This window comes from Euprymna scolopes, chromosome 34 (assembly GCF_053919585.1).
Source record: "Euprymna scolopes isolate OS-2025 chromosome 34, ASM5391958v1, whole genome shotgun sequence".
NCBI classification, from domain to species: domain Eukaryota; kingdom Metazoa; phylum Mollusca; class Cephalopoda; order Sepiida; family Sepiolidae; genus Euprymna; species Euprymna scolopes.
Window position 1 is genome coordinate 24,394,544 of NC_136515.1, and position 25,330 is coordinate 24,419,873.

The 25,330-nt window shown below is 31.8% G+C and overlaps 1 protein-coding gene across 3 annotated transcripts in view; it reads left to right on the forward strand.

Annotated features, from left to right (window-relative positions):
• The window catches only part of LOC145259135 (kinase D-interacting substrate of 220 kDa B-like), a 160,961-nt gene that overhangs the window by 39,359 nt on the left and 96,272 nt on the right, over window positions 1–25,330 (forward strand). For all 3 annotated transcript variants that reach the window (XM_080116817.1, XM_080116818.1, XM_080116819.1), the window contains exons 3-8: window positions 135–233; window positions 4,187–4,285; window positions 9,568–9,666; window positions 13,315–13,413; window positions 20,083–20,181; window positions 23,249–23,347. In XM_080116817.1, coding sequence (XP_079972943.1) covers window positions 135–233; window positions 4,187–4,285; window positions 9,568–9,666; window positions 13,315–13,413; window positions 20,083–20,181; window positions 23,249–23,347 — 594 coding nt within the window. The remainder of the gene's footprint in view (window positions 1–134; window positions 234–4,186; window positions 4,286–9,567; window positions 9,667–13,314; window positions 13,414–20,082; window positions 20,182–23,248; window positions 23,348–25,330) is intronic.

Genomic DNA, 25,330 nt, shown 5'->3' on the forward strand with positions numbered 1-25,330 from the left:
CAAATTATCAATCCTCATCTCAAAAATACATTTTTTCTTTATCATAATTGCTTCAAATGTTTAAATTCCTTTCAACTAAAGAATAACTTTTATTTTCTTTAAAATAATGTTTGTTTATTCTTTTTTTTCCACAGGAAGGTCACACTTATTTGATGTTGGCTGCAGAACAAGGTGAGCTGAATATTGTACGGGAACTCCTCGATGCCAACATGGACGTCAATGATGTTGATAACGTGAGCTACCTTCTATTTTCGCATCAAAATGTTAATAATCGCCTGAAATATTCATTGAAATAAGTTTTGTAACAAAAAACAACCATTAATCTTTATTAAGGTAGAGGAGAGAGATTTATCTTTATTTCATCGGGGGGGGGGGGGGGGTACTCGAATTCCGAAAACATATGATGCAATAATTGTCCTTTGTTTTTTTTTACACGGTGGTCACCACTTATCAAGGCCCGGAAGCCACTCAGGGATAAGGGTTTTATTGGAAATTCATTGTCTCACATCATGCATAACATACTCAAGGTATAAATAAAAGAATTTGCACTTTGGTTCATGCAAACATTACTAGCCACGTTGCGCAAAACAAAGCATCTGACAAGGCTGCTGCAAAGAATGTAAGTTCCCTCTACTATGCTAGAAAATTACTCACAGATGAGAGTACCCAGCATTTCTACAAAGCCACCATTTGCCCATGCATAGAGTATTTTACCACATCTGGACTGGTGTATCTACCACTAGTCCCTCCCTTTTAGAAAAAGTCTAAAAAGTCATCAATTTGATTGGTCCCACACTATCAACCAAACTCTAACCCCTGTCCCATCGTTGTAATGTTACTTCTCTATGTTTGTTTTACAAGTACTTTAATGAAATGTGTTCTGACAAACTGTACTCCTTCAATGTACATATTCCCAATAAACCCATTGAGTAGCAAAATTCCACCCTTTCACTGTAAGGGTCCCTAGATGCCGGAAAGCCTTCTACTCTAATAGTTTCTTCTCTCAGACTGCTAAACTTTGGAATTCACCCCATGTTTCCTGCTTTCCTGATTATACTAACATGTAGAAGTTTAAATGTAAGGTGAACAGATCTCGTCGCATAGTCCTCAGTAGACATGGTCCCAAATAGTAGCCCCCTTACATCAAGTGGCAGTGTGTCTTGTTTGGGGGTTAACAAGTAAAAAAAACATCTGTTGCAATATTTTTTATGCATAATGGGGATATTATCCCTGAAAGTTGGGCGATTCTATTTATAAATACTGCCGATAGGAACTGACTAATCAAATTAAGCCACGTTCTGTTAGTAACCAATCAGAAACCAGAATTGCTCCATAAAAATTGAATCGTTTAGCGTTCCAGCATATAATTTTTTTATGTCAACACAAGAAAGATCATTTGCTCTTTGCTTAAAAAATTATAAAGTCCAGAATCTGTACAGAACAACTACCCAATGAAAATTCTTTATATCCACGACTTATATAGAATAGCTACCCATCGGACACTCTTCTGAAATTAAACATGGCTTTTAATTCAAGAGTTTATGGGCCTGGCAGAAGACTTTACTTTGATGGCTTAAAATCAAAATTCAAATTGTGGCGAGTAAAATTTTAAGAATATTTACGAATCCAAAAGTTACACCAAGTAATTCCAACAAAACCTGAAAACAGAAACGACCTTGAGTTTATTGAAAAGAATGCAACTGTCTTTGCGGAATTAATACAGTGCTTAAATGACAGAAGTCTATCTTTGTTAATGCGAGAAGCCTTGAATTACGGCTGCAATGCATTGAACATATTAAGAGAGCATTCTTTATCGAAAGGAAAACCCAAAATTATATACTGAACATCTACACTGGCATCTATAAAATGTATGGAAGCTGAGACAATTACAAATTATATTATATAGGCCAAAACAACAGCAAATAATTAGTGACAGTCTGTTAATCTCCATGGTCTTTAAAGGGTTGCTGAGTGATTTTAAGTTGTTTAGCACTGTGATAACTCAGAAAGAAAACCCCATGACTTTTAGTTAATTCAAGGTAGCACTTAAGAGTTACGAGGAAACTGAGAAAATGATTACAGAAAAAAACGAATCTACAAAATATTATAAAATTTAAAAACGCCAAAATTAAATTATACCTTTACCTCATATAAAAACCGCAACTTTTCCAAAAACAATTTTTCTCCTAAGAAAAGGACAAAAATTATTTGCTATAATTGTGGGCGGTCCAATCACAAAAGTTTCTAACGTAGATACAAAAATTTCAAAGAGGACTCCATTAAAAATGTGGAGAGCTCCGTTAGCGAACACACATTTTTATTTTCATATCCGTTTATATCTTTTTTTGTACTTATTTTTTTTTATATATCCATTCTATTCCCCTATTTTGATTCTCCTATATTTAATAACTTTGTATTTCTTATACCTTTATTATTTATTATATTTTATTATCTATTATTAGTCTGTATTTCTTATCTTTTTATATTTATTTTATCTTCTACTCCTTTGTATTTTATCCCCTTATTTTACCGTCTGTTTATCCACCTAAAAAAATCTTTTTATATTGGATCTCTTATCATTTTTCTCCTCACATTTATTATCTTACTATTATTCCTAATAATTTATATTTCTTTTAAGTACTGCTATAATTTCTGATACCTCTTCTAAAATATACCGACATAGCATAAACACCCTATTTCATGTAAACCCCTTCCGTAGCTATAACCCATTAATACATATGATTAAATAAGCACCTTCTCTCAATTCACTTACCCTATACTCTCCCCGAGTGTTTAATCACACATATTGTCCACATATATTAAACTCACCATGACAGATATGCTATACACCTACCTGCATTATTTTATAAAAGCTATACTCCACGTATATCACAGAGATCAATTTAGTTCCCCCAAACAGCATCAATATTTTGTTTTTTTCCTAAAGTAACTATCGCTAGATATTGCATCCCTATTATGCTACCTTAGCATCTTCTCCCTCCTTCTGATGAGAAGCATTAGACTTTTAAATACCATGGTATAAAGAATCACCACTTACCCTACGCCCCTAATTGATGTAAATGCTTATTGAATAAATGAATAAATCTATATATATATATATATATTGGTATATAGTTTTATATCGTTATTTTCTTTCTTTATTGATTTCTATATAAGCTCTAAATCAATTTATTGGGCTTTGAATTATTCTGATAGGTTTCCTCTTAAAGAATTAATCTTATTCTCTTCTTTTAACTCCCCCATATGTACATATGTGTGTGTATGTATGTATATATATATATATATATATATATATATGATTAATAAAACATGTTAAAAAACATTTTGAAAAAGAGTTAAAAGCATATTTAATTTTAAAAAGGAAGCACAAGATAAGTGGATAGTCCTTAATCCGCGGAGTTTCAAAGAAATACTCTCCTTCTCATCAGAGGGCAGGAATTAGCAAAATGCGGGATCGGATTTTGCATGTAAAAGTATTTAATGAAACCACAAGTAAGTCACAGATCTTACTTGGTTAATATATATATATATATATATATATATATGTGTGTGTGTGAGGATAAAATGCATGATATATCATAAAATGATATGTGAAGACAGAATGTATGAAAAACAGAAAAAAAACAAATATGCAAAGATTTTGATTTCTTGTGTTTAATTGTTTTTCTTTTTTATTTTTCATACAAAATATGTACTTGCCATTTTTCTCGTCGTCTTAAGCACCATTCTTCCTTTCATTTTGTTTCAGAATACTGTAATGGGTTTTATTAATATTTGATCAATAAAGAGCAACCAAATAAACTAAAGACAGTATTTTAGCATTATGGGTTGTGAAATGCACATCAGATGGTAAAAAAGAATATACAAGCATTTGCCAAAATATAAACTAAAAAAAAATAATTATGATTAAGACCTGATTCTTTCGTTTGGTCATTGGGATGCAGCTAACCAGTGGATATATATATATATATATATATATATATATATATATATATATATATATATATATATATATTATTATTATTATTATTGAAAAAAATATTTATACATGACTAGAACTTTTTCTGATGTGAACTATGTTTTATTAGTTGAGTTATGTTAACTGTTTGTGTACATTATAAAATTATTTGTTTTCTAATTGATTTTAAACTGTTTGTTTCATCAGGAAAATTGGACGGCTCTTCTGTATGCGGCAAAAGAAGGCCATTTAGAAATTGTAATTGAAATATTGGAAAAAGATGCTGGAATTGACCACAGAGATTTGGTAAGTTTCACTCCCACATTCTTCTTTTGCTCAGAAAATATTTGTAAATATTTTAATAAAAATAAACATCAAATTGCTTTTGTATTTCTTTTTTGAGAAGTGGTGAAGGGTTTCTCCCAAAATTAGTAAAGATGTTACACCATCTTGGATATTTTTAGGGTTCGGGTCTAAAATTTCCCCTATATTCAAAAACAAAAATAAAGGAAAATCCATATGATATATGTACCCATGACACAGTGAAAATATCATATTTCAAAAATCATATAAATTGATCAAGTAGTTTTATTTTTAAATAAGAAAATCAAATTTTATGAGTAATCGAAGAGTAGCTGCCCTATCTGCCATTTTGAAAAAATTAAAAAAAAAAACAAAGAACGATAACTTAATAACTCAAACTGTGATATTTATGTTGTAATGCCTATGAATTCCCATTAATCACTTCCAAATGATTTTCTTTATAAAAAATAAAATTACTTGTTTAATTTGCGTGATTTTTGGAATATGATATTATCATTTCATATAGATTTTTCTTGATTTTATAGTGGGAATTCTGGACAAGAACCATTTTTATTAATATTTAACAGTAAATCTTATACTTACATATTTGATATGTGAAACATCTGTTGAAAAATAGATTTTGTGAAGATTCATAACCCAAATATTGTCTTCAAGTGTTTTGTTCATACTTTTTCATCATTCGGATTTTTCTGCGTCGTTATCAGCCATCATAAATACTCCCATATTAAATATTATATTAAAACTTCAAACTATAGTTCAACCAGTATACTCATGACAATTTCATAGTGTTTCTCTACACCAATCTGCATAATTTATTGTTAAAATAATATTCCTTTTGAAATAATAAATGTATGTTACAGGGTGGCACGATAAAGTTGTCACCCTAAATAAAACAACACTACAGCTTTATTTTAAAATTTTTATTGACAAATATCAATTCAGGTAACTTGATTATATAGTAGAGCTAACATCTATTCAATGTAGCTGCCTTCAGCCTCAATCATTGCCTCGATACGGGTTCATAACTGGGAGCATGCCTTTTCCACAAGCATCATTTGGAGCTCGGCGAATACTTGGCAGATGGTGGCCACCTGATTGCACCAGGGGATCACCACACTCTTCAGCACATCCAGATACGCTTTGATATTGACTTTCAAGGAGACTTCGAAGATGTGAGGTGGCATGATGTGGCCCTTATTTGAAATCATACCAAAGATCATAATCGTAAACGGAAACTTTGTTTTCATCACCCTGGGCACGTCCCTGTTATTCATGGCAATCCAGCAATGCATTTTGAGGGTGCTGGAAATGGTTCTGTTGTCATAACTTGGATCCGTAGAGAGCACGAGTTGTACAGTGGCACATCTCCAATCTCGCTCATTGAACATTGTGACACTTTCAAACATGATAGAAGGCTTTTGGGATTTGCACACAACTGGCAAACTAGTAGATGCAACAAAAAACGGAAATGGAATCATGTTGTCTTTTCTAGAATGACAATTTTATCATTCCACCCTGTAGTATCAATGCTATTAAGAAAAAACAACTCTTTTTCCATAAAAATAATTAGCTTGTCCATAATTCAACCTAAAAAATCTTTTATGTATGTTCTCATTACAGAACGAAAATGTCATATTCCAAAAATTATGTAAATTGATCAAATAGTTTTTTTTATGCATAGAAAATCATTTTTTTCTGATTAGTAGTAAATTGTAGCCATTACAAGGCTGATTTTGATTTCTATTTCTCTCCCGGTAGTTCGAATTGAGTTGTCTCCCTTTATTTATTAAATATGATGGAGCGGTGAAATAGTAGAGCAAGACACATCTTTGCTTCCTCATAAAATTTGATTTTCTCAATAAAGAAAAAATATATGTAGTAATAAATAGTGATATATAATAATGATTAATAAGATTGTACATCTAGAAACAAAATTAATTTAAGGCTCCTAAAATTCGTATTGGAATTGTCCACAAGGACCTGTAGCATAGTGGATAAAGTATTTGGTAAAATTCAATTGTAGATTGTAAAAGTTACACTCTTTTGGACAACACTCAATTTGATTTGTTCTTGATGAGCCGTCCCCTTAAGTAATCCAATTTACCAAATTTCCACTACTAAGGTGGATTACTATAATATTTTTCCCATTGACACCATACACTCATTAAACCTTATCCTCGATTGGCCTTCAGGCCTTGATAAGTGGTGGTTCCTTTGTTAAAAAAAAAACTGACTGGAAAATTCCAATAATAACATGGTCTTTATTCTTCATAAATATCAAAAACTTTATTACTTTATGCCAGAAGACAGAGATACTGTTAACACTTATGTTCACTTGTGAACAATGCATCATCTATATATTAATATGCTAAGATGTTTGTATGTACGTTATCACCATTCACATATACATGAAACAATGGAACTTATGCAGAATATGGACTTCATTATTGTCGGCATAGTCCAGGCAAGTTATGTAAACTGTTGGAAGGTGCCAAACCAAAGTTTTTTTTGTTTTTTTTTGTTTTGTTTTTTGCGAAAATGTTGGCCAATTTTGAAGTGCCAAACAAAAACTACATATTTTTCAACAATGGGCAATGTTTAAAATGTTAGCAAACAGTTAAAATTTAAGGAAAAAAAAAACATAATTATGATAAAAAGAAACAGACATCATATAGTAATTTCAATGAAAACGAAAAGTACTTGTGCAGTTTATGGACTATGCTGAAATAATGTTATTATTTAGAAAGCTATTCTTAGCTTTTTAACTATTCTGCACTTTCATCTAACAGTTTTATAAACAAAAGATACCTTAAAAAAAATTAATAAATAAAAGATATTATTTGTGATTTCATTGGCTGAGTGTTTTGGTACCTTTAAGTGGTTTATATAATCTGCTTGCAATATTCTGACAATAACATGGTTCATATTCTGCACAAGCACTAAAAAATCAAATTGTCGATCAGCAAAGATAGTGATTGATGATTGATTTAAAGTCACTAAGGCAAACAATTATAACTTTACCATTTTTAAAATGATTTGTACCAAAACCAATAATGTTTTCCCATTGACATTTGTTTTATTGATTTGCAGAATATTGAATTGACAATTTTTATTATAGTAAAAGACAGAGAATATTGTTTCCAAAAGAATTGCATTGCTACAAGTTGAAAGAAATAAAGAAAAGGCATATCCGTTTTATTTAAATATTTGACAATGACCATTATTGGTTCTTCTCCAGAGCATTGATGATGTAAAGATTGGTTTTAGATGCATTAAAATTAACCAGTCACCGCTTTCTTCATTGTACCACATGCTCAAGATCAGAGGAGAAAGAATCAGAGAACTTGGTCATTTACAGTCTTTGAAGTGCCGTCAGCATAAATGTCTATGAATGATCTTAGGATGTAATTTGGGAGATCATCGATGTAGACCAGGAAGAGAGTTGGGTCCAGAATGGACCCCTTAGTGACTCTAGCATTAATGCTTTGAGCTTCTGATTTCTGCCCATCAGCCACTATAATGAACTTCAAGTATAAAATTCAAAGAGAAATGAAAAGACATTTCCAGTTATACCATAGTTGGAGATTTTGGTGAATAGACTTTTATGTCATACCCTATCAAAGGCCTTTGATATATCAAGAGCAATTGCCCTAGAAAGGAAGCCTTAATCAAGAGATTTGCTCATCCTATGAGATATAACTGTTAGCACATCTGCTGTAGATCTAAAAGAACGGAAACCATGTTGCATGTCACTAAGAAGGTTATTTTTGCTGATGTGATTGACTACTTCTCTATTTAACGCACATTCCAGCAACTTACTCATGATGCACAGCCTGTATTGAGAGCGAGATGACCAATCATCTGAATTTTTAAATATGGAGTATAATGTTTACATAAAACACTGAAAATTGCCTAAACAATGTAATCATAGCAGCTAACATCATATTATAAGAAAATATTTGTTTCCATTTATTATAAAATAAAAACATAATTTGAACAAAAAAATCATAAAGAAAAAATCAAATAATAAAATGAAAAATTTCTTTGTTCGTAATTACTTGTTTGTTATTCAAAAAGTAAATATTCTATGAAAATTGTTTTTCAATAAGTGTTTTTTATTTTAATTTGGATTTTTTTTAAACTTTTATAAAAATTATTCAATAATGATTCATTATATTTTCTTTATAACAACAAAAAGATTATTGTTTTCATTTTTTTAAATTAATTTTTCATTGAATTATTTTTGTAATAACAGAAATAATATATTTTTCATTGAAAAAATTGGCCAGCATTTACACACACAAAAAAACACAAAACTTCCAGCATTTTGCATAAACTATTCAGAAAATTTTGAGGATAGCACGGTTCTTATTCTGCATAAGTTTTCTTTATTTTTACAAACCAAATAATAATCAGAATTTTTTAAATACTCATGATCTCCATTCAATTATGAGAGACAATGGATACCCTCTTAAAGGATTGCTGCATGTGTAATTGTGAAATCCTCAACCACACCTCTCTTGTCGGCAGTGGTAAAGAGAAATTTATTACAACTAGAAACTGTACTAAGATAAACAGATCACAGATTCTTATAGGGCCTTGTGCCTAATTTTGTTGAATCGAATCTTTTGTACGTTTTTATGTTCAATTTTTTCTTTCTCAATAAAATATATAAATAAGATAAACAGATCACACCTGGTATTACCAAATGGTTAGTACTGACCAGGCTGAGTGTTGATCTAATTGGAATTGGTGTATGAACATTATTGTAAATAAATAAATAAATACAAAGCATTTGGAATAAATTTGGTAATTTGTTTCATATTTTTTCATTTCAGAATAATTTGAAGTATTTAATAAAGTACAATGGTGTTATACTAGAAAAATCTGTATGCTATCCAAGGAGTGACTGTTTTGCCCGCAATTTTGAAAAAATTAAAAATAAGGGAAATAATTCAGCAAGAATTAAAATTTGTTATAATGCCTATGAATTCTCATTAATCACTTAAAAATGGTTTTCTTTATAAAAATAAAACTAATTGATCAATTTATGTGATTTTTAGAATATGATGTTTTTGCTTTGGCTGCGTGTACAGATTTTTCTTTATTTTTGTTATTTATTTAGAGGGAGAATTCTGGGCAAGAACTAAAATAAATTTGTTGAAATAAACTAAATTCATTAAAAAATAAATCCATTAAAAATTGAAACTCATTAAAAATAAATTAATTACTTTAGCTGATATGACTTTATTTTATTTTTTCAGTGTGGTTGGACATCATTGATGTGGGCCTGTTACCATGGTCACCTTACTATCGTGCGGGAATTGTTACAGAAAGGTTCCAACTGTAATATAAAGGCTGAGGTAATAACAATTTTTATTGTAAGTTAAGAGTTCCCTGTGGACTTCTCGTCATTAATGATAAGAACAAATAAAACCCAGACACCCATATTTGTATAGAATTTCCCTGTGTCTGTCTGCTTCTATTGATTTCTCAACTAAATTATGTTCGCTTTCCAGCAAGAGTCTTAGCAAACTATGTTCTTTTGCTCCGGGACCCCAGCTGGTCACTAACTTCCCATTGTACACTTAAATTTCGTCATCCATAGTTCTTTCTAGACCTGAGGAAAATGAGTTATCTCCCCTTGCTCATTTTTTAATTTTCGGTGATTATGTATAAATATTTTATATTGCCAATCATTTAAATAAAAAAAATTTTTTTAAATAAATTATATCAACGAACATTATTAGATTGCAAAGAACATAGTACAACAATAGCAAATGAAAATTGGCTGGTAAAGCAAGATGCTTAAATATTCATATTTACTTGCCTCTCAATGAGAGAAAACATAGACACAAGGTTGGTTTTTAATGTGAGGAAAGTCCAGCTCTCCAAATAAGGGCACTCTGGATCGGAACAAAAATTAAAATTGCCTTAGTCTAGAACGATTTTTCCTTCATTGACCAAAGTCAGACTAGGCTAAATGCAGCATCAGAACAGATACTACACTTTGTTCCTAGATATAGATGCTTAAATGTCATTTGGGCCTGGCTTTGAAAATCCAATAAAATAATTTCATATAAAATAAAATATTCATCAAGTGCGCTTGAAAGCCAAATCACAATGTAATATTAAGAAAATAAACAAATATTTTACTTGTTTGAAATTTATAACATAAATATATTTCGGAGCTATACTCCATCCTCAGTATGTTGCTTTCTTTCTTTTCTTTTTTTTCTTTTCTTCTTTCTTGTCATGTTGTAAAGTTGGAGAAAGAAAAGTCTGCTTGTAAAGAGCTGCGTGTTGTATCTTAGCGGTTGTATTTTAAAAATGTTGGAACAGTGTGTAGGCGACGCGAGAATAATGCTGCGATACAACGCACGGCCATTTAAAAACACTTTTCTTTCTCCCACTTTACAACATGGCAAGGAAGAAGAAAAGAAAAAAAAGAAAAGGAAAACAATATACTGAGGATAGAGTTTGGCTCCAAAATATATTTATGTTATACATTTCAAACAAGTAATTTGACTTTCAAGCACATTGATATATATTTTATTTTATTCAAATTAAATCAACATTTCTATATGGAACTCATACTCTTGACGATAACTTTATATATTAGATTAATTTACGCATTAAAAAAATATTTTTAATAAATTTATTAACTTAATATTATTTATAGCAGAAGACTTGAATTGCATGATATGTGAAAGATTTTCTATAATTTACACACCCAACTGCTGTATTTAGGAAATTAATTCCTATTTCAGTCACGTAAATTCTTTTAAGTTGAAAACAAAACACACACTCGAGTCAGATTATTTTGTGGGTTTTTTCCCTCCATGATAACGATGTTCACCTATTTAATCTAAGCAGCAACAGCTGTCCTTTTTTTTTCTTGTCTCTCTAACCAATAATAAATTCACAAGTGAATGTGGCGGCATCCAAAAACCAAAAAGACTCGAGCAAAGATCCGTAGTTTAATGTTGCCAACTCAGATTCTCAACAATGCCTAGATTTTCATAATTGGCTTATTCTTGTGTCTGAAGGGTTCCAGGTTCACACGCCACTGCTTCCCTACAGCAGGCAGATGCCAATTGTGGCTAGTTACTGCTATGCCTCTGCATACTGTTACCAAAATATGATGGATGTGTAATGTGAGTTTTAGACAGGATTGGATCTGATGACCTCAGAGGAAAATTAAATATTTATAAAAATCAGAGTTTGTATTACAGATGGCTCTAATAATCTGCATTTTTGTTTTTCACCTTTTCTGAGCATTGAAGCCAATTTAATAATATTAAAATGGCTTAAATTTAATTACCTCAAAGGAAGATGAAATCTAAACAGTATAGGAAGATGTGTGCAGAATAGAAGACTTCTACTGTTTATTTGATCTTATTGAAAAAAAATGAGGAGAGTTCTTTAGTTAGTAGATGTAAAACAGTTGCAGTAGAAGGTTTGGTTCACAAAGGAAAATCAAGGGGAAAATGGACGGAAATCTTTCTAGATTTTTTAGATGAGGATTGATAATTCGTATTAGATTATTCAGTTTTTGGTCAATGTAACCTCTGACGTTCTTTAGGTGTATCTTATCGAAGTTGGAAATTATTTCTTAAACTCAGGAGTCTGTATGTTGTATAGCCAGGATCATATTGGGGAGAGATGGGGGCATATAATAAAAGATAGACGATGATGAGAGAAGAGAGAGACATACTGTTCTGTGATGTTTCTCGGAGGAGAAGAGAGGGTGTTCAGATCTTTTAACACAGGAGGGGACTGTCATTACTTATGATGAAGAGGGGGATCATTACTTGTTTGGGTTATACAATGTTCATTAATAACAATGAGGGAGACAATGTTCATATAAGATGATTAAACATTACCTTTAACTTGTGGAATGGCGACACGAAGACGGCAGTTACAAAAATATGATGATGTTCTTTTATTCCATTTGACCAGTCAAAATGATGATGACATCCAGGAATTCAAAGTTGTTTCTACGTTTAAAACTTTCTCCCTTTGCTTCTAAAGGGACCCTCCTCTGAGCATGTCAGCTCTGTCTCCTATCTTTGTCTCCAACTCTGTGTAACTCATCTTCGACTTTAGTTCCTATATTGAGAATTCATTTCTGCCATGACGTCACACGTGTGTCTGTAAACGTGATCAACCCACGTGGCCTAAACATACGTGGTTCGGCACACGTTTCCAAACCATTTCTGCAGACAAAGAATTCTCACTAACCTATTTTTCGACCTAACTTATTTTTCAATATGTTTTTTAATTGCTATTGTTCGTTCTTATCTAGCTGACCTTATTTTAATTCAGTTTTCATAAAAAGAATTGAACAATCAAAATTCCTTTTACAACAACATATCTAAACTATTTTATATGAAACTGAACAATGCGAAATTACATTTCTGAACTTTGCTTACAAAGTTCAAATCTCGGCCTATCCTAATCTCATTTCACTTATCTAATGTTTTTCTTACTTAAAAGAAAAAGGGAGACCTTTCTTGTAACATGTATAGAATTTCAAAAAGAACCTTTATTTAATCCATGAGGTTGGTATGCTGTCATTCCATCAAGCATGTCTCCTAAGTAATTCATAACTGTATTTTTAGTGTCACCCACAATGACGACTGAACCTTCAACCTCCGGAAGAGTGTAACTTACAACTGAATTTACTAAGTACTTTACCCACTACACAAGGACCTGAGTTAACAATAACTCAAATAATATAATGAAAAGAAGTGATAATGATGGATGTAAGAAACAAATAAAAAGTCTGATATGGGTTCATATAGAAATCAATTCTTAAAATCCGTTCATGCCGACACGTAAAACATTAAATGATGATTTTTTTTTTTTTTTAATTAAGAATAAACATTATCTGATAGATAAATGTTTATTTAAGTAAATCTAAAATTGTGTGACAATATTGAATATTGATCTGTTTTAAATATTGGTGATCTATATTTCTTCAATTTTAATTTTTTCTTTCACTTCAGTATAATATGACGTGTATCGCCTGGGCTGCTGGTCGAGGTTATGAAGAAATAGTCAAAGAATTATTGAAATACGGTGCTAAAGTCAATGCCGCCGATAAGGTAAAATTTTGCACTTTTTCTTTAAATCTTGTTTTTTATATTCTCAGAAGTTGGATTATTTGGACATTATTTTCATCTTTATCACAAATCATAAAGATCTGGCGGAGAGCAGCCCCTATTAGATGGTTTTGTCACACGATAACCAATAAACCTACAAGTTAATTTATTACAGGTTAATTAGGTAATTTACAGGTAATTTATTTAGGTAATTTACAGGTAGTTTAATTAGGTAATTTACAGGTTATTTAATTAGGTAATTAACAGGTTATTTAATTAGGTAATTTACAGGTAATTTAATTGGGTAATTTACAGGTAATTTAATTGGGTAATTTACAGGTAATTTAATTGGGTAATTTACAGGTAATTTAATTAGGTAATTTACAGGTAATTTAATTGGGTAATTTACAGGTAATTTAATTGGGTAATTTACAGATAATTTATTTAGGTAATTTACAGGTAGTTTAATTAGGTAATTTACAGGTTATTTAATTAGGTAATTTACAGGTAATTTAATTGGGTAATTTACAGGTAATTTAATTGGGTAATTTACAGGTAATTTAATTGGGTAATTTACAGGTAATTTAATTGGGTAATTTACAGGTGATTTAATTGGGTAATTTACAGGTGATTTAATTGGGTAATTTACAGGTAATTTAATTGGGTAATTTACAGGTAATTTAATTGGGTAATTTACAGGTAATTTAATTGGGTAATTTACAGGTAATTTAATTGGGTAATTTACAGGTAATTTAATTGGGTAATTTACAGGTAATTTAATTGGGTAATTTACAGGTAATTTAATTGGGTAATTTTCAGGTAATTTAATTGGGTAATTTACAGGTAATTTAATTGGGTAATTTACAGGTAATTTAATTGGGTAATTTACAGGTAATTTAATTGGGTAATTTACAGGTAATTTAATTGGGTAATTTACAGGTAATTTAATTAGATAATTTACAGATAATTTATTACAGGTTAATTTGTTACAGGTTAACCTACAGGTTAATTTATTAATTTCAGTTTGAACTTTGAAGGACTACTTTTAACTCCTTTAGGAATTTCAGACAGCAGTCAAAGAGTTTACAGGCGCCTACAAAGAAAGACATCCTCTCTCTTCTGCCTTTGTCTATTGAGCAGTTGCGCATACAGCTCAAAGAAAAGTGGCAGTCTAACTTTCTTTAATTTCTTTTCTACACCTTAAATTTTGGCTACCTACACCCAATGGTGTAGGTAGCTCAAATAAATATATTGTTGTTATTTATGGGCAAGATTTATTTTTCCTTTTGTTTGACGTACATGTTGGTACAAAATATTAAAGGAGTTTGTTTTACAGTCCCTACTTATATATATATATTATGTACAGAAAGTTGTTAGATGAGACAAGTCATTGGTACCGTCGGTTTCAAGCCCGATTATTAGGACCGTTTAAGATATCCTTATGAAGCTCTCTTCAGCCAATATTTGTTGAAGAGAGCTTGATAAGGATATCTTAAACGGTCCTAATAATCGGGCTTGAAACCGACGGTACCAATAACTTGTCTCATGTAACAACTTTTTGTACACAAAATATAAATACGCTCTTATATTTCGGATTTTCCTTTTAATTGAGCACTCTGCTAGATTTCTTTTTCCAAAAAACTAATCATATATATATATATATATATATATATATATTGTCTTACAGTCCATGTGAAAATACACTTCTATATTTCTACTTTCTTACATGGAACTTGCTAGAAACCTTCTTCCTTAAATCTTAAATAACCTTGTACTTTAGATAGTCAATGATGGTGCAAATGATGAAGAGGCAGAAAAGAGGAAAGAGCGAGAGAAATGTTATGTGAATAGAGAGCTTCCAGGTGGCTACAAAGAAAGACTTCCTCTGTTCTGCTTTTATTCATTGGACAGTCGAGCAGGTCCATTTTCTACTGAAAGAAATACAGCTAGAATAAAAGTGGCATTGGAACATTCTTACTTTCTTACCTACATATGGCAAGTCTCTGTGAGAGCACAATTCAGTAATGTGTAGACACAGCATCCAAGAAAGAAAATGGCCGCTGAGTTGTAAAAACTGAAACTAAAAGAAATCCTTCACATATAAATTATAAAAATGACTGTTCGTTGTTTGCTTTGTTAAAAAAAATGATTGTTTTTGTATTCAATGACAAAATCTATCTTTTGAACTTTTTGATCTCCAACGATCAATTGACTGCAAATAACGGTTCAACGCAAATGGTAAATTACAGGTTTCACACCTCCAAGAATTGGCAATCCATTGAATCATTTCGAAATTGTCAGCCAGCTTCATAGGTTGGGATATTTTTATTTCTTCAGTCCATAGGAAACCATTTTCATAAACATCATTTACAAAACTTGGACGTATTCTAAGAACTCAGCGGACATTTTCTTTCTCGGCTACTGTGTCTACACATTTACCTACAATTCAATTGGTTTGATCGCAACTCAAACACCAGCAATAAGTTAACAAAACTGTGAAAAATCACTCATCAATGAAACACGATTTTAACAAAAGGAAATATATTCAACCGCTTGACTTGAAATTCAGTTCATCAAGGATATTCCACAGCTATATATATATATATATATAGTTTAAGCTGAAATTATTGGCACCCTTTCAATTTTTGCGTTTTTTGAAGAAAAAACATTTTTTCACTAATTATTTTTATTAAAGCGTTGAAGATTTATATCGACCATCTACAGATCTCCTGAAACACTTTTAGTTTATTATAAAATATATAAAATAAATATTATTAATGATAACGAAAAACAGAGGAATTCAAATTTATTGGCACCCTTTATCAATAGCCACTTGCAAAGCCTTTGTTTTTAATAACAGTTTCTAGACGTTTTCTATACGACATTATTAAATTCCTACACACATCAACAGGAATATTAAACCATTCTTCCTTGGCGATATCTTCTAATTCCCTCAGGTTCCTTGGTTTCCTTCTTTTCACGTTTGCCTTCACCACAGCCCACAAGTTTTCCATTAGATTCAAGTCCGGACTTTGACTTGGCCACTTCAGGATTTTTATTTCATTATCCAAAAGCCATTTCTTCACCGATTTCACTGTATGTTTTGGATCATTGTCCTGTCGGAAAACCCAGTTGGTTCCAAAACTAAGGGCTTCTGCAGAAGGTTTCAGATTTTCAGTCAATATTTTAATGTATTGATCTTGCCTCATGATGCCATCCACAGTGACAAGTTTTCCAATGCTATTGGCCAAAAAGCAACCCCAAAACATACGGTTTCCTCCATTATACTTCACCGTAGGGACTGTATTCTTTGGGTTGAAGACTTCTTCTTTCTTCCGCCACACAAACGACACATCTCTGCTGCCAAAAAGTTCAATTTTAGTCTCGTCTGACCATAAAACTAAACCCAAAAAAGTTGAATCCTTGTCAATAAACTCCCGTGCAAACTCTAAGCAGGCTTTAACATGTTTCTTGGAGAAGAGAGCAGTCTTCCTTGGTCAGTACCCCTGAATCCCGTGTGACTTCAGTGCCCTCCTCAATGTCGAAACAGAAATTTCAATACCTTGATCACTCAATTGTTGAACTACTTTCTTACCAGTAATTTTCCGGTCCTTTTCCACTTCTCAAATGACTTGTCGTACAGTTCTGGGAGAAATTTTCTTTTTACGGCCTTAACCTGTCAAGTTTTGAATCGTATTGAAAACATCATGCTTCTTGATAATGTTTCTTACTGTTGACACAGGAACTTCAAAATGCTTAGAAATGGATTTATATCCACTACCTTTCATGTGTGCATCCACTATTTTCTGTCTAACATCGAAACAGTGTTTCTTAATTTTAGCCATTTTTGCAGTCTGGTGTTATTGATAATGTGAAGGATTGACTAATACACATTATTTACAGAAGGCCTTGGAACATTCTAGAAGATGATGCAATACCCAAATCATAATAAACAAGTATTATTTTGCATAAAATATTGTGAATTCTATGATAAAAATCATCGGTGCTAATAAATTTGAATTCGTCTGTTTTTTTGTTATCATTAATAATATTTATTTTGAATATTTTATGATAAACTAAAAGTGTTTCAGGAGATTTGTAGATGGTCGATATAAATGTTCATCAACACCTTGAAAGGGTGCCAATAATTTTGGCTTTAACTGTATATATATATATATATATATAATATATATATATGTGTGTGTGTGTGTGCATGTGTGTGTTTATTCTTTCAACCTCTGGGTTTTTTTTACAATTTGTAATGATTTGAGTAAAAAAAAAAGCCATGGTTGAAAGAATAAAAACATATTTAGCTCTACTCATGTATTGAGCACCTTTTTCCCCTGTTTCTTACAAAATATACCTCCTAATATATATATATATATATATATATATATATATATATATATATAATATATTTGTTCAAGGTTAAAAATATCCAAAAGTAAAAACTATTGAATTTAATGAGGTTGTTGATAGTGTTCATTAACAAGAGCAAAATATTATTTTATTCAGTTTAGGTAAACAAAATTATCATTAGTCACCATAATAAATCTACTGTTTCGGTCTACTTGCCTTGACTAAGACCAGAGGTTGTTTTTGTTGTCTGATGAAGTATATTTAGACTGAAACAGTAGATTTATTGTCTTGACTAATAATAATTTTGTTTACCTAAATTGAATCAAAATAATATATATATATATATATATATATATATATATACACACACACACACAAACACCTATGTGAGGTTAGTAGGAAAGAACCCCAGCAGAGTGCTTGATTATAAAGAAAATTAAAAAAATAAGAACATAATATTTATATATATATATATATGTGTGTGTGTGTGTGTTACAGAAAAACATTGGTACCATCAGTATCAAATCTAAACATAGGTGACCAATATTGGATTTTCTTCAGCCTCTGTCTCCTCAGAAATAGCATCTTGCAGAGTGTATCCAAGATGCCATTTGTAGGGAGACAGATATAAACAGAGGCTGAAGGAAGTCTGATATAGACAACCAGATATTGATTCCCTTTATTTGGATTTGAAACCGAGGGTACCAATGTTTTCTGGTCTTCTGTAGCACACACTCACACATCTATTTAAATATATTATATATCAACCTTCCCCCGATATATATGTTCGAACTTTGAACTCTACCAGTGATCATCTCAATCACACAGCTAAGCTTTTCATCTTCTTAATTCAAAAGATATCAATTTCTCAAAAACCGGTGCTCCTATCCTTCAAAAGATAAGTATTTTGAATTGCTTTTCATTCCCAAAGATTTTACTCCACTACATTAAAAATTGTTACTTTCCACAATGTCATAACATTTTCGACTTGTTTTGTTTCTAAATCCCGCTTTAATTCCTCAAACAAAACATTGTCTTCTCTAAGCCCACATTTTAATATTCTAAATTTGTGTTGTTTCCTGAAACTGTCTTTAATATTATCCCTTTCCCTCACCATTATCGTGTTGTGGCACTTGTTTTACTAATATTGTCATTTAAAATACATCATTTGTGTCACTGTTGTTTCTTCAGCATGTATTGATTTCTTTTTTTTTTTTTTTTTTTTTTTTTTTACATAGGCATCACCACATTATCAAGGCCCAGAGGCCACTCAAGGATAAGGGTTAAAGAGTGTACAGTAGAAATTGGACAATATAGTAATCATTAGTAATGAAAATTTGGTAAATTTGATAACTTATATAGAACGGCTCATCAAGAACTTATTTACTTTAGACTTGAACACAACCATATTGTAGTCAGCCAGAAAGCAGGAAAACGGAAGACAATTCCACAGGCGTGCAGTTCTAAGAAGCTTTGTTCATGGAATCTACGTTTAGGTTTAGGCACAGATAAAGAGTGGGGGAAATTATTGATAGTGTTTACAGCTAGATGAGTGTTTCTTGTGAAAGTTTGGTGAGGGGGGACCATAGATTGAAGCTCAGTTGAACACTTTCCATGAAAATAACGATACATCAGAGACAAACTCGCAACATCTCTTCTGTGAGATAGAGGTTGCAAGGAGGAGAAAAGGACATCTCCTACGAGGCTACGAAGTCTATTTTGAACTCTATCAAGGCAGGACAAGTCCTTTCTAGCAGCTCCTTCTCCTTCAGATTTCTTCTCAAGTGGAGTTTGGGAATGAATAACCACGTTTTACCTATTTTTTTTATTCTCATTTAAATCCGCGAAATAATTTGTTCATGCCTGACGATACTGTGTTTCCTCGTGTGGCACGTCATAGCTGGTCCGTAAAACGTGTTATATGATGTGTGATTTTTTTTTAACTCAATAAAGTTAAGCATATTGTCTCTCTCTCTCTCTTCATATCTTTCCTTCCCCGTCTTCTTTCCTTTTGTCTACCTCTCCCTATCTCTTTCTATCTCTCCTTCTCTCTTTCTCCCTCTCACCTTCTCTCCATCTCTCTCTCCCTTATCTCCCCTTGTCTTTCTCTTCCTATCTCTCTCTTCTCTTTCTCCCTTCCTTCCTCTCTCCATGTCTTCTCCCTTCCTCTCTCCCTCCTCTTTCTTGTCTCTCTCTTTATATATACTTTGCATACTTACTTTTACAAAAGCAAAATGCTTATATTTGTTTTTTGTCTTTATTTCTGTTGGAAAATTAATTTTTTAAAGTTTTTTTTTGTTTCTTTTTTTTTAGTATGGAACAACACCACTTGTATGGGGAGCTCGGAAAGGTTACATGTCAATTGTGGAATTATTATTGGAAAACGGGTCTGATGTAGATATAACTGGAATGGTAAGTTCTCCGTAACAATCCTAAAACATAGTTAGAATCCACCAATTAGAAACTTTGAAACAATCGGTATTAATACTGGGTGGTCACTTAACATAAGTCATTATAGTATTTAAAGAAAAACTGAGACTAGCAACATCACATCTGTGAGAAAAAGAGAGAGGGGGCAAAGCAAAAGAAAGGGTAAATAAGTTTCTGTACCTTATTAATAACACTCAAATAGTACAGATTCATCAACCCAACTACGATAAGAATAGCCTCAGGTATGAGAAAATGTTTGGAGCGATGGTGAGACACAGAAAATGAATCTAATATGTGAACTCCAAGAAAGATTTGATGAAAAAGGGAGATCAGTTTCTCTTCAAGAATTGAATCTCAAGAAGAAATGGGATATTTCTACTATTGAATGGCACGATTAAACGAAACCAGCCATTTTGTACTCCAATCCACAACCGAACTCAAGTCAAATTATTTCAACTGATTCAGAATGCAGTATTCTATTGAACTTTAAAATATTAAGCACAATGAATCCTGAATTATTCATAAATCAGCAGATCCACACAGTTACAACAATTAAAAGATCAGCAGTTAAATGAAAACCATGAAAGCCATACTGAATATCACTAAAGAGGCCCAGACTTTTGAGAAAATGAACAAGTTTGGTGTTGATGAAACTTTTCAAAAAATCTTGCTAATAACAAAAAACTAACAAGATGATATTTGTTGGGTCAGACCAATCAATAGTATTTTTACAAATTGCGACAAGATATTTTCAACAAGAAAGGAAACAGGACCAAGACAAACAGAAATTGAATAATTTCAAACGGATTGAAGAAAGTTCAGGAGCACAATATTTGAGAACAACAAGAATTAAATCAGGATCAAAAGTTTTAGACTGATCAAAATCAGAAAGAATCCTAGCAACCTTTTTGTGTGATGAAAACAGTGTCAAGCGAGTGATTAGTTTCTGAAGGAAAATCAATGTTAAAATGTTACTTTTGTTTTAAAGATTAAAAGTTCAAATGATTCATGCCATCCAAAGTCTTGTAAAAATAATAATTTAAAAAGTAATTTTTTCCTATTATTTGGATTCATCGGACTACTGTTCTCATTTTGTGTGTGCTTTTCACAACATTTCAGTTGATGTAACCTCCGACCTTCTTCAGGTGTATCTTGTCGAACTCGGGAATGTTTCTGTTGAACTCAGGAATTTGGACAGAATTTCGAGCAGAACTCTTTATTTACATCACGGGGGTAGCGTGCTCTTGTTCCATTAACCATGACTGATCCTAAGTAATTTGCAATTGTATTTTTCGGTTGCCCCCACTGAAGATTGAACCTTCAACCTAATATCACTTTTTACAATTACTGAAGGTCTGAGGTTACATCGACTGAAACGTTGTGAAAATCACACCCACGATGAGAACAGTAGTTTGACGAATCTAAATAATACAAATAATCCTCATCTCAAAAATTCAGAAAGTAATTTTTTATTTAATAAAAAATTATATAGCTTAACCGTTTTCTAAAATTTTCAAATTTAACATTACAAAATAATACTTTCAAAAGATGTGACTAACTCCTTCTATTAAATTTTTGTGCCAACCATGCAAGTAACATCAGATCTGACTTTGATACAATCGTCAACAAGATTAAACGTAAAATTTTTCTCTTCACTCCATGGACATAGCAATGCCAACAAAATGAGGAAAAAAGGGGGAAGGGGATGATTATAAAGTCTTGTTTAATGCGAGTGGATGGCACCAAAAGTCTCAGAAAAAAATGATTATTTTTATTTTATACAGTACTAGCGGGGGTACCTGGCATTGCCCGGATGTTTGGAGGTGTGTGTGTGTGTGTGGAAGGGGGGGGGGGTAAGTAAAAGAAAAAATAAGTGAAGTAATAACCCTGTTTAAATATTTAAAAAAAAAAAACGATGTTAAACTTTGTCAAAAAATTAAAAAAAACAAAATAAAAGAAAACGGCAAACAAACGTAAAACTTCTTTAAAAAAGAAACAAAAAGCAAAAATAAGGGAAAAAAATGATGAATGTGTTCGGAAACACAGCGAAAAGCGAAAAAAAAAAAATGGCATAAATAACCATTCGATTTGGTTAAGTCCATTGTGCGTTTCACCCAGTAGAAAGCATAGAACGAAAAGGAATGTTAAAATTCCATTCCAGTTTTTTTAAGCGACTACGAAGTAAAAAAAAACCAAACCGGTGTTCCTTCGTAACTGTCGCTTGTGAACGATCCAGAAACGGTGTAAGTGGTGGCGGGGAAAGGAGGAATTAGTAAGAAAAGATTTTACTACTTCCATTGATTTTAACCGATTGTGGCAGTTAACTCTCAGTAGAAAAAATATAGGAATCTACGATTATCGAGGAAGTGGAGAGGTAATATGCCTATAACACACCTCAGATATTGTGCTGCAGTTTGTGCTTATTACATTCACATGAAATGTCTAGATTTTTAATCCTATTAAGGTCAAAATCATAGGGGGAAAAAATGAGTTCATTTTATATATATAGGGATTACTTGGTCTTCTAAAACTTTCGATTCTTATCCAGAATTCAACTTAATTTTTTTTTTTTAAATACAGAAAAATCTTTATTGTGTATGTACCATCAAAGAACAAAAATGTCATATTCCAAAAATCACATGGATTTTTTTATATGAAAATAATTTTAAAACAATTTCTAGCGCTTTTAATAGTATATTGTAACTATTACAAGGTTGATTTTGATCTTGGTAGTTCGAATTGAGTTGTCTTTCCCTTATTTATTAAACATGGCAGATCAAAGCACATCTTGCTTTGTCATAAAATTTGATTTTCTATACAAAAAAAGTTCTTGATTAATTTAAGTGATTTTTGAAATATGACATTTATTATATGACGGGTACGTATATCATAAAGATTTTTCTGTATTTTTTGTTTTTAATTAGGTTGAAATCTGGACAAGTTCCAAATTTTCAAATTTAACCTAACAAAATGATACTTGCAAAAGATGTGATTAACTCCTCCTGATAATCGTTTTTGTGTTTTTGTTTTTTTTCATTGTTTTTTGTAGAATTCCTGGACAGGGTTATTGGTTGCAACACGAGGAGGTTATTCCGAGATTGTCCACAAACTGCTAGAAAAGGATCCACACGTGAACGCCGTCGACAAGGTAATTCTCTTTGTGCAACATTTTTGTTAGATTAAAAGGTCAACATGTAGAGATAGCATAAAAATATGAAACGTGAAACCAAGACGTGTTTCTATTGATGAAAGGTTCATAAGTAATACATACAGGAACAAGGACAGGGGGAGGGCATCACTTATCAAGGCCCAAAGGCCACTTGAGGATAAGAGTTAATGAGTTTCATATGGCTGGTAAGACAACACCGTGATTATTAGAAATGATGGAACTATGTTTATAGTTTAAGATATGTTTATTTAAGAGGGCAGCTCAATAGGAACTTGTTCACATTAGACTTGAAAACAGACATGTTATAGTCAGATAGGAAGCAGTCCTATGGTATTGTTTCACAGACGAGCAGTTATATGAAATAATAAAGTAAATTGTTAGCAGTTGTAGGGGGTGTGGGTGGGGGGAGGGTCATAGATAGATGCTTAGTTGAGCACCTGTGATGAAAATAATGATGGAGCAGAGATAGACTTGTTATCTCTGTGAGAAAGATAGTGGAGAAGAGGGCTTTGTCCACTAGATTTCGAATTCAGTTTTGAACCCTGTCAAGGAAGGAAAGAGTACTAATAGCAGTACCTCCCCAGATGTGGCAACAGTACTTCATCTTAGGACATCCAGTTGTGAGACTTTGTGTGTCTGTCTGACAACATAAGGATGGGCCAATCTAGATCTTTCGGTTTTAGTCAACTAGCATACTTTCTAACTTCCAGTGTAGCGCTACCGGCAGCAGTGACAGGTTCTCTGCTTTTTTCTCTCATGCATATATCTCCCCTGTGCATGTACTCGTTTTTATTATATTTTTCCGGTCATTCTTTTTTTTTTTTTTTTTATTTAATAATCATTGAAAAAAAACATGTTGGTCTTATTTTAATAAAGAATTACTGAAATTAGTTTTATTTTTTTTTTTTTAAGAATTATTAAAAACACTTAAAAATATTTTAAAATTATTTTAGTAATATTATGTATTGAAAAAAATTTTTTTTATGATGCTTGAAATTTTATTATTTTGATTTCAAGAATTTTATTTTTATACCTCATAAACATATTTATTATATAAATTCAAATAAAAAAAAACTCATTTTTTATTAAGTTTATTGAGATTTATCAAATAATGTGAATGTTTGACCGTACTCAAATAAACACTGTACCTGAGAACCCATCTTTCAAACTCCTCGACCCAACATTCACATGAATTAGAGCAGATACATTGAGAACATTGCCAAGGCTGCTGCAAAAAAGGTGGGCTCCCTCTACCATTCTAGGAAATTACTCACACTAGAGGGCATCTTTGCAAAATCACAATTCTCACAAAAAAGAGTTTCAGATCTAATAGGTCTTGCACTGTCATCCAAGCTCTGACCTTTATCCCATCATCACAGTAGTGCATCCTTGTGCCTGTTTTACAAGTATTTTAATGGAATGTGCTCTGATCAACTCATAGTACTTGTGCTCCTTGTCGGACAACATACTCCCCCAGACTAATCTGACAAAGAGCAAAATCCTACCACTTTAATGTTGAGGTCCCTAGATGCCAAAAAATTTTTTATGCTAATAGTTTCTTCCCTCAGATTGGTAGACTTTGGAATTCCTTTCCTGCTTCCCTGACTGTACTAACCTGCAGGCATTTAAAAGTAATGTGACTGTATGTTGAGGGGTTCAAGTACTATGAATTCATCAATATGCCATTAAAATGTGTGCTATAAGTTCATCAGTATGCCATTAAAATGTGTGCTATGAGTTCATCAGTATGCCATTAAAATGTGTGCTATGAGTTCATCAGTATGCCATTAAAATGTGTGCTATGAGTTCATCAGTATGCCATTAAAATGTGTGCTATGAGTTCATCAGTATGCCATTAAAATGTGTGCTATGAGTTCATCAGTATGCCATTAAAATGTGTGCTATGAGTTCATCAATATGCCATTAAAATGTGTGCTATGAGTTCATCAATATGCCATTAAA